The 8,570-nt window shown below is 46.6% G+C and overlaps 2 protein-coding genes across 5 annotated transcripts in view; one reads left to right on the plus strand and one right to left on the minus strand.

Annotated features, from left to right (window-relative positions):
• Positions 1–3,974, minus strand: part of NUP188 (nucleoporin 188) — a 28,050-nt gene extending 24,076 nt beyond the window's left edge. For 2 of the 4 annotated variants that reach the window (XM_080562368.1, XM_080562367.1), the window contains exons 1-4: positions 3,887–3,974; positions 1,708–1,762; positions 1,035–1,108; positions 355–439 (exon numbers count right to left, since the gene is read on the minus strand). In XM_080562368.1, the coding sequence (XP_080418494.1) occupies positions 355–439; positions 1,035–1,108; positions 1,708–1,762; positions 3,887–3,966 (294 nt within the window). In that variant the 5' untranslated portion in view covers positions 3,967–3,974. Of the gene's footprint in view, positions 1–354; positions 440–1,034; positions 1,109–1,707; positions 1,763–3,371; positions 3,593–3,886 lie in introns of those variants that run through there. The other 2 variants (XM_080562366.1, XM_080562365.1) reach the window with 2 other exon arrangements.
• DOLK (dolichol kinase) lies at positions 3,897–8,570 on the plus strand. Its single transcript, XM_080562379.1, has 2 exons — positions 3,897–4,030; positions 6,048–8,570. The coding sequence occupies exon 2, from the start codon at positions 6,153–6,155 to the stop codon at positions 7,722–7,724; it is 1,572 nt and encodes a 523-aa protein (XP_080418505.1). The 5' UTR covers positions 3,897–4,030; positions 6,048–6,152; the 3' UTR covers positions 7,725–8,570.

Genomic DNA, 8,570 nt, shown 5'->3' on the forward strand with positions numbered 1-8,570 from the left:
TCAAACACGGCAGCTACTTTAAGGGACATCGGTTTTAGCTGAGCAATCACAGATATCTTGAAAGAACTCAAGACCAGATGAGGGTGACTGCTTTTGAAAAGCTGAAACCCCTTTCCGGCAGGAGGGGTTGTTAACCAGCAAAACTGAAGCAACTCAGGGCCACTAACAACTTTAAAAAATGTTGACCTAGAGCTCCTGCGGGTACTTGTAACATCCTTTAGATTATTTTTAACTGAGAGAAACTTAAGTTTGCCTCTATTCAACATCAAGAAGCTTACTTAACAGAATCCCAATAACAATGCAATCCAAGTGCAGGGATAAAAAAAAAAAAATCAGGATAGCATCTTCACTCACCAAAAACTTGCTGACCCTCAGACCCAGTTCTTTTAGTGGAGCAGCTACATCTTTATCAGCTTTTACTTTTTCTGCTGAAGTTGTACTAAAGAAAAAAAGAAATTTTCATTGTTAAAAATGGAGCAACACCGAGGAATGAGCTGAAGAGGCTTAATTTCAAAGCTCTCAATTTTATCAGTTTGAACTTGACACTTTTTTCCTCTCAGTGGCCTTTCAATGCTTCATACAGCACTATTCAGTAATCTTCCTACCAGATAACACTCAACATTGTTCACTATCTTACTATTACAATAAACACAGGCTATATTCATTCTATCTTTTCCAGTGAGAGAGTCTGGTTATCTTTCCAGCATGACTAAGTGTCAAGAGGAGTCAATTCTCTGCAGGCTGCACACTTGTACTTGATCACCGCAACTCAGCAGAGGCAAGGGTTAAGAGCTACTTAACACTGGTAATGAGAGCAGAAACTGCTGTTACTTCTTTCTGATCTTTATTTCATGCCACAAAATGTTATTTGGATTAAGCACTTTCTACTGGTATTCCTCTCCAGAAATCTCAAGTCAGGCAAGAGAGTAAAAATCTGTTTTTATGTAATAAGAGAGAGATACTCAACATGTTCCTCAGCTTATTAGTAGATCCCGTTTTAAAGGTTAATTTCTAAAATCAGGCAATTACCATACCTTGGAGGTTTGTAGTATGAAAGTCCCTCTAAAAACCTCTGCCAGTGCTTGTTCAGTTCTGCTGCAATCTGTGCCTGAAAAGAGAACCAAATACTATTGAACAGACTCCTCAACATCCACCATTGAGTATCAGATTTGTTCAATTTAAGCGAAGCAAGGACATTCCACCACCAAAACCAGACAAGGACACAAGGCAAACAACAACAGCATCTATGATTCAGACTGATTCAAGGTGTATATTGCATGAGAAAGCTTGCTGCCTTGCCTAATATAGGGAAGGGAGAGGAAAGGAGGCAACGGACTAGGTTCAGATACATTTGCATTTCCAACCTCTGGGCACATTCTTGAAAGCACGGGCTCCGTCCCAGAAAATAAGGAAGCAGGCTGTACCACTCATGAATACCCCAGAGCAGTCAGTCTAGAAAGTAGCACTTGTGTCCACTCCAGAAAGGGCACCAGCTTTTCACATACACCCTTCCAGGCAGCAGTTCGTGAAGCAGCTATAAACAAGGAGTGGAAGAATAAACAAGTAGCGGAGAAAGAACAACAAAAATCCCACCAAGGAAAAGGGAAAAGCAGCAAAACTCATATTCAAACAGATGTACAAATGATGTATTTGTCCACAGAGTCCATTCAGTGACAGGCAAACCTGCTTAGCAAGACATGGACTTACTGGTTCTCTTAAAGCTGATCTGCCCAGGAGAATTGTCCACAATTCTCTGCTGCTCCTGTAAAAAAAAAAAAAAAAGGTGGAGAGCGCTTTAATAATCAACACCAATTCAGGCTTCAATTTAGCGCGCACCTTTTCAAACTTGCAGTTATTTTGGAGATCACAATGCAATATAAGCTACAAGAAAAATTAATTAAAGGACATTAGTTTTTAGTTGAGCAATTTCAGATGTGCTGGAAGAACCCAGGAAAGACCAAAAGAGTGACTGCTGATATAACAAAATTTGTAACCTCATATCAAAGTATGCTATTTCTATCAGCTTATCAGCTCAATCTGATCTTGCTACTTCTATGTTTGGGGGTTATAAAAAAGAAACCTAATTAAAGTACAGAACAATTAAATTACAGAACAATTTTATTCGGATTCATTTGATGCCATACTCCAAACAAATCCTTCTTTAACACTTTCCACCTTCACTCAAAGTGGAATATAAAACTGGGTGAAGTGAAAGAATGCAACACTTTTCCATAGGACAGAGTATTTGCCTCTGCTCATCAAAATATTCATCCTGAGCTCGTTGTTTCTTCCTGCTTGCTGTGAAATTTGTAGAAAAAACAACCTGTGCTAAAACATAAAGATCAAATTCACTCCCTAGCACATGTATCTAGAAAGGTTAGTCTCCCTACAACAGCTCTGCAAAGGATGCTTGCCAACAGGAGTAGTTCAGGAACTCAGCAAACTGATGACTGTTAGCAGTGTAATACAAACCAGGAGTCAAACGCCACAATTCCCCACGCAAAGACAGTCTATGAAAGCAAGCACACTCATTAACTTGTCTTTAGATTGGCAGCACTGAAATAACTCCCTGTGGCAGCGTAAGTCACCTGGCACTTCTGACACACGGTGCCATCTCAGTGGCTTATAAAACCTATCATTTTTATTACACCTGTCACCATAATTTCTTCCCCCGGATTCCTCGCCAGATGCACCTGCCTGCGGCAGAGCTACAGGACTTCTCCTGACCTAGCCGGCAGCCAGCTGTGGGTGCAGCCTCCGCAGCCCACCCGGAGTGCTGGAAGGCCACTGAATTGTAACAAAATTCACTTTGCAGGCCAGAGCAGCAGCCTAGCGGAGCCAGCCCCACTCCTTGCCCTTCCTTCCTAACCCAGGGTTACAACAGACCAGTGCTCGTTGCCAGTTCGTTAATTGGACTCTGAGACAGCTGGGGAAGGAAAGCTCTGTGTGTGTGAGGTAACAGTGGTGCTCTTGTCCCGTTAGGAGGCATTATTTCAGTAAAAATTAGGCATCTAGGGACAAACAAGCCTAAAAATGCCACAATAAATGTCAAATAAGTAAACAAAGGCACTACTCTAAAGCGATCACTGAAGAAAGGGTTCATCAAATAGCTTCCTTTGTACATCTTCCACACCGCTGCTATTTGGGTTTTATAGCCACAGCTCTCCAAAAAGTGAGAAGCCAAGTTCCGAACTCTATGCTCTCCGTGAGGACCGCTCCGCACCAAGACCTGACTGACACCTCAGGTTTTTTGCACAAATCACGAACTCAGCTCGGCAGCTGAAGCTTTTAAATAGCGGTGCTACTTAGCACTCCGTCCTTCATGGTACCGCAGGGCAGAAGAACCACAAAGCACTAAAAATATAAATCACCGGCAACACCCGCCGGCTGTTTTGGACAAAAAAGCCTCAACCCACTGAAGGAGAGCACGAAGAGCTCTGGCCCCGGAGCCTAACGGGGAGCACCCCCGCCAAAGCCGTGACGGGACCTCCTCAGACACCCCCACAGGCGGAGGCGCCCCACAGCCCCCACTCCCTCGGGGGGGGGGCCCTGAGGCGAGGGGCGGGGGCGGGGCCATGTTGCAGGGGGCGTGGCCACGTCACACATTCAGGGGCGGGGCCAACCCGCGGGGGCGTGGCCTCGCCACTCTGGGGGCGTGTTCATGCAGCGGGGGGCGTGGCCGAGCCGCACGAAGGGGCGTGGCCATGCCGGCGCGGGCCCCGCGCCCGTTAACCCTCCCCTCACCGCTCCCCCCCTCCTCTCCGCCGCGCCCCCCACCCCCCCACCCCCTTCCCTCTCAGCGAGCGCGCGCGCGCAGCCCCGGCCCCCTCCCCCGCCCCCCCCCATTCCCGCCGCCGCCGCCGCCGCCGCCGCCGCGTCCCCGCACCTCGCGCACAGCCCGCCCGCCGCCATCTTCGCTCCCCTCTCACGTGACCCGCCGCGCGGGGCGCTCTCCGCCGCCGGCATCACGTGGTGCTGTTCGTTTCGGTCATGTGACAGCGGCAGCGCCAAGATGGCGGCGGGCGGCCAGGTGGGTGCGGAGCCCCGCGGCGGGGGGCGGCCGGGGGGGGGGTCCCGGTGCTGCGGCCTGTGCCCGGCCCGGCCCGGCCGGGGTACGCGGAGGGCTCGGGGGAACAGAGGGAGGAGGCTGGGGAGGAAGAGAGGGCGTTTGGGAAGCTGCCCTGCGCTGTTCCAGTGCCCCGCCGCCCTCATCGCAAAGAATTTTTACCTCGTATTCCATCTAAACCTCCCCGCGGCCCTCACCGTAAAGAATTTATTCCTTGTATCCCATCTAAACCTCCCCTGCGGCCTCATCATCAATAATTTCTTCTTTATATCCAACCTAAACCTCCCCACCGCCCTCATCACAAAGAATTCCTCCCTTACACCCAATCCAACCCTCTCCTCCACCCTCACCATAAATAATTTTTCCTTCTATCCCATCCAAATCTCCCCTCTTTCAGCTCAAAGCCATTACCCCGTGTCCTGTTGCCACTCTCCCCGAGGAGGAGCCCCCCTCAGGTCCCTGGAAGCCCCCTTCAGGCACAGGAGGTGCCCGGGGGGGGCCGCAGCAGGCCCAGGGGTGGCTCGGGGGGGAACTGCCTCGCCTCAAAAAGGGCACCCCGGGGCTTTCAGGAGCTGCTGTGTTGCAGCAGAAGATCGGCATTTTGTCTGGTGAAATTCTTCCTGGTCCTGTGGCCCAGCTGGCAGGCTGCCTGCTGCAGGAGGCCATTGCCTGTCATTCCTGGTGCAAGCGCTGGGCTGCAGCCTTAAACTTGCCAGGCGAAGGGCGAGAACTTTTCTGGTCTCTGGCCAGCTTGTGGTATTTGCCCTCCCTCTTCTCAGACACCTGTTGAGTTTCCCCTTCCCATGCCCACAAACTGAGGGGGCCCCAAAACCCTATGCCCACAAACTGGGAGGACCCCAAAACCAGTATTGGTCATAGGCAGACATTGCCCATGCCAGATCTTTTTTGTTAACTCCATGGTTAATTCTTTTCCTGTTTTATCAAAAAAAATAAACGGCAAAAAGATTGCAGTTGGCCTGATCTAGCTGTTTAGCAACAGGACATACAACGTAGTTGGTTGGCAGTCAAGCATTTCAGACTCTACAGATGCCAAAAAGCAATCTAAAAAAAATGTTTTCAATATGAGGTCGTAAAGAAAACTCTCCAGATGCACAGTGTAAGGGAGTTTGGAGTACAAACTTTGATAGATACCCATTAATATTCCTGCTGAGATCTCTGAATGAAAAACAGGATTTAAAATAAAGTGATAGCCTTCCATACAAACTGATAGGATGTGATGAATGTACTCTCACAGCTAGAGGCAAGATGATTTGTTTGCTTTTTCTGTGCCAAGCTCTCCAATTTAGCTTATCTTGACAATTCTGATAATAGATCAAAATTAGGTCAAGTATGCCACTTGACTTTTTTTCCCCTCAATGCTTGTGATGTTTTCTTTGCTACTTCTGTTGTAAACACTACATAGCATTATAAAACCACTCTTGCTGTAGGGAAAGTGTTCAATCATAACACCAGTAACAGAAAGAGAGAGAGGTTGGGGGGGGAAGCAGCTTGAACAGCAGAGAATCAGAGAGAAATACCTAGTAAAAGGAGAAACATTCCGTAAAACTGCACTGAAAACAGCATACAAAAGTAGTTTCTAAAATTACCCTTAAGCTATTTTACAACAACTATATTTCCATTTTACACTGTCACATTGAAGCCTTCTGGGAATAGATATGGCTTGCGTGCTTCATGTTTTAATTCAGACACAATATTAAGTATTTCTGTTGCAGTGTACCTGAATAGTCCTGTATCGAGTGGTTCGCTTCATCACTGCAGACTGACGTCTTGGATTCTCAAATGGAGATAACGATTTTGACTAATCCCTTATCACTTTGGTTTTACTGGTTTTATTTACCTGTATTGACATTAATAATTGGCACATAACTGTCAGTTTAAAGTGAGCTTAAAAATAAGACAGGCGTACAGAAGCTTTAGCTCTTATATTATTCACTTTAATTGCTTGTTTGTTTTCTAATAGGAAGCGCAGTAGCATGAAAGGGAATTCTGCCTGGTGGACAATTATCAGGAATATCAGGACTCGTGAGAAAGATCTTGCATCCCTGAGCCACGCCGGACTGGAATCATGTTAAACAAGCCTGTGCTGGTGGAATCGCTGATCGTGTTCACCATCGTGCTGTGCGTGCACGCGGTGGTGTGGGACCGCTACTCCTGGTGCTCTGTAGCTCTTGCCATCCAGGCTTTTTATGTCCAGTTCAAATGGGACCGGCTGCTGCGGCTGGGGGGGGCCGTCTTCCAGTTCCGCGCAGCAGCGAACAGCGGCCTCCTGCCAGCTAGCATGGTCATCCCCTTGTTGGGGATAGCGATGAAGGAGAGGTGCAAGGCTGCTGGCATTGTGTACTTTGAACGTTTTGGCATAGTCGTAGCTTCCACTGGCATGTTGGTTGCTCTCTTTTTGTCTGTAATAGCGGTTGGCATCACAAAACCCGTGCCCACCAACACTTGCATACTCACTGGTGTTGCTGGCAGTATAATTATCTATACCATGAAGCACTCTTTGACTGTTTCAGAAGTGATAGAGGTCCTAGAGGTGCTGCTAATTTTTGTCTACCTCAGCATGATCTTGCTTTACTTGTTGCCTCGATGTTTTACCCCTGGAGAAGCATTGCTAGTGCTTGGAGGTATAAGTTTTGTTCTCAATCAGCTCATCAAACGCTCGCTGAATGTCGTTGAGGGCAGAGGTGAGCCCATAGACTTTTTCCTTCTGGTGGCAGTTATCGGAGTTATTCTTCTTGGGCTTTTCTTCACTGTTCTCTTCATTTTCATGGATTCGGGTACGTGGATCTCCTCCATGTTTTTCCACATGATGACGGCAGTGCTAGGCTTAGGGGTCATCATGCCTTGGCTTTACCGACTGATCCAGAGGAACCCTTTGTTCTGGCTACTCCAGTTTTTATTTCAGACACAGACAAGAGTTTACCTTCTTGTATATTGGACCTTTTTGGCTGCTTCAGCGTGTGGCATAGTTTTCTACCAGAACGCTAAGAGATCATCTGAATCTAAAAAGCACCAGGCCTCAACTATAACCAGGAAATATTTCCATTTCATTGTTGTAGCTACTTATGTTCCCGGACTGATTTATGACCGCCAGCTTCTCTATGTTGCTGCAGTCCTGTGTCTGGCAGTGTTCATATTCCTAGAATATATCCGGTACTTCAGGATCAAACCGTTTGGCCAAACTCTTCGGCATTTGCTGTCTCTCTTCTTGGATGAAAGAGACAGCGGACCTCTAATCTTGACTCATATTTATCTTCTTCTTGGCATGTCCCTCCCAGTGTGGTTGTTTCCTAGATCTTGTGCTCCTAAAGGCAGCTTGTCTGGGGCAGGAGCATTGGTCCCCTATGCCGGGGTGCTAGCAGTAGGGGTAGGAGACACCATTGCCTCTGTTTTTGGCAGTACCATGGGAGAAATCAAATGGCCAGGAACAAAGAAGACCTTTGAAGGCACAATGACAGCTATTTTTGCTCAGATCATTGCTGTGGCTCTTATTCTGATCTTTGACAGCAATGTGAATCTGAACTCCAGCTATGCCTGGATTCTGGCATCTGTGAGCTTAGTTTCCCTTTTGGAAGCTTATACTACCCAAATCGATAATCTGCTGTTGCCCCTCTACCTCCAGATAATGTTTATGGCTTAGAAGCACTTCCAGGAACAGAGATTTCTCCATTTCTAGAGAAAAGTGGAAATAGAATATGCACTACAGTGAGAGATGAAAGCCAATCTAAACATTGCTTTTGGTACAGCAGATAAAATTGTTAAAAACAAATAGAAAATGGCTATTTAATAAAAGTTTTGTTTTGGTCTCTTTTTTTTTCCTAGTTTAAAACAGCATGAGTTGCTCTTTGCCCTCACAAGAACCCAACCATGACTGATAAATTGGATTGTTAAATAAAAATGCTATTTTTAAGTCTCTTGTGGGTGCCCAGAGGCAGAGGGAGTAGAGAAAGAAGAGGTAAGTTAACTACAGAAAAGAGATCGTGCCACCTCTGTACTGCATCACAGCCTAAACTTGTCATGCTGTACTGAATGCTGTCATCTTGTATTACTGCATATGTGAAGTCACTCCTGTATAAGCACTGTTTAAAGCATGTTTTCTGAGGGTCACCACTCTACCCAGAGCGGACATGACTGTCCTGATGTATCCAGTCACCATCAACTGAGCCCTATTAATGCACTGCAATGCATGAACACGACTTCAGATACAATAGTTGCAGAGCTAACTTCATGGGGGGGGGGGGGGCGCGGTGTTGAGAATTTAAGAGACTTAATTCCAAGCAGTGCTAACAAGAGGGTTACAGTTTCAGGCCTGGATGTTTCCACAACAAGAAAAATGTTTCTCAAGATTTTAATCTCTATTAAATATTATTCCAAATAATTTAGAGTGAAGAAAAACTAAGCAAGCTCACAAGAAAAAAAAAACTAGTTGCGCGCTAACTGTGAACGCAGGAAGGCTGTTGAAGTCAATAAACATCTTTTACACTAC

Source organism: Anser brachyrhynchus (assembly GCF_964034855.1).
Source record: "Anser brachyrhynchus genome assembly, chromosome: 19".
Classification (NCBI taxonomy): domain Eukaryota; kingdom Metazoa; phylum Chordata; class Aves; order Anseriformes; family Anatidae; genus Anser; species Anser brachyrhynchus.

Excerpts from the sequence above, each read along its gene's own strand:
- DOLK (XM_080562379.1), top strand. The coding sequence starts at position 6,153 with ATGTTAAACAAGCCTGTGCTGGTGGAATCGCTGATCGTGTTCACCATC.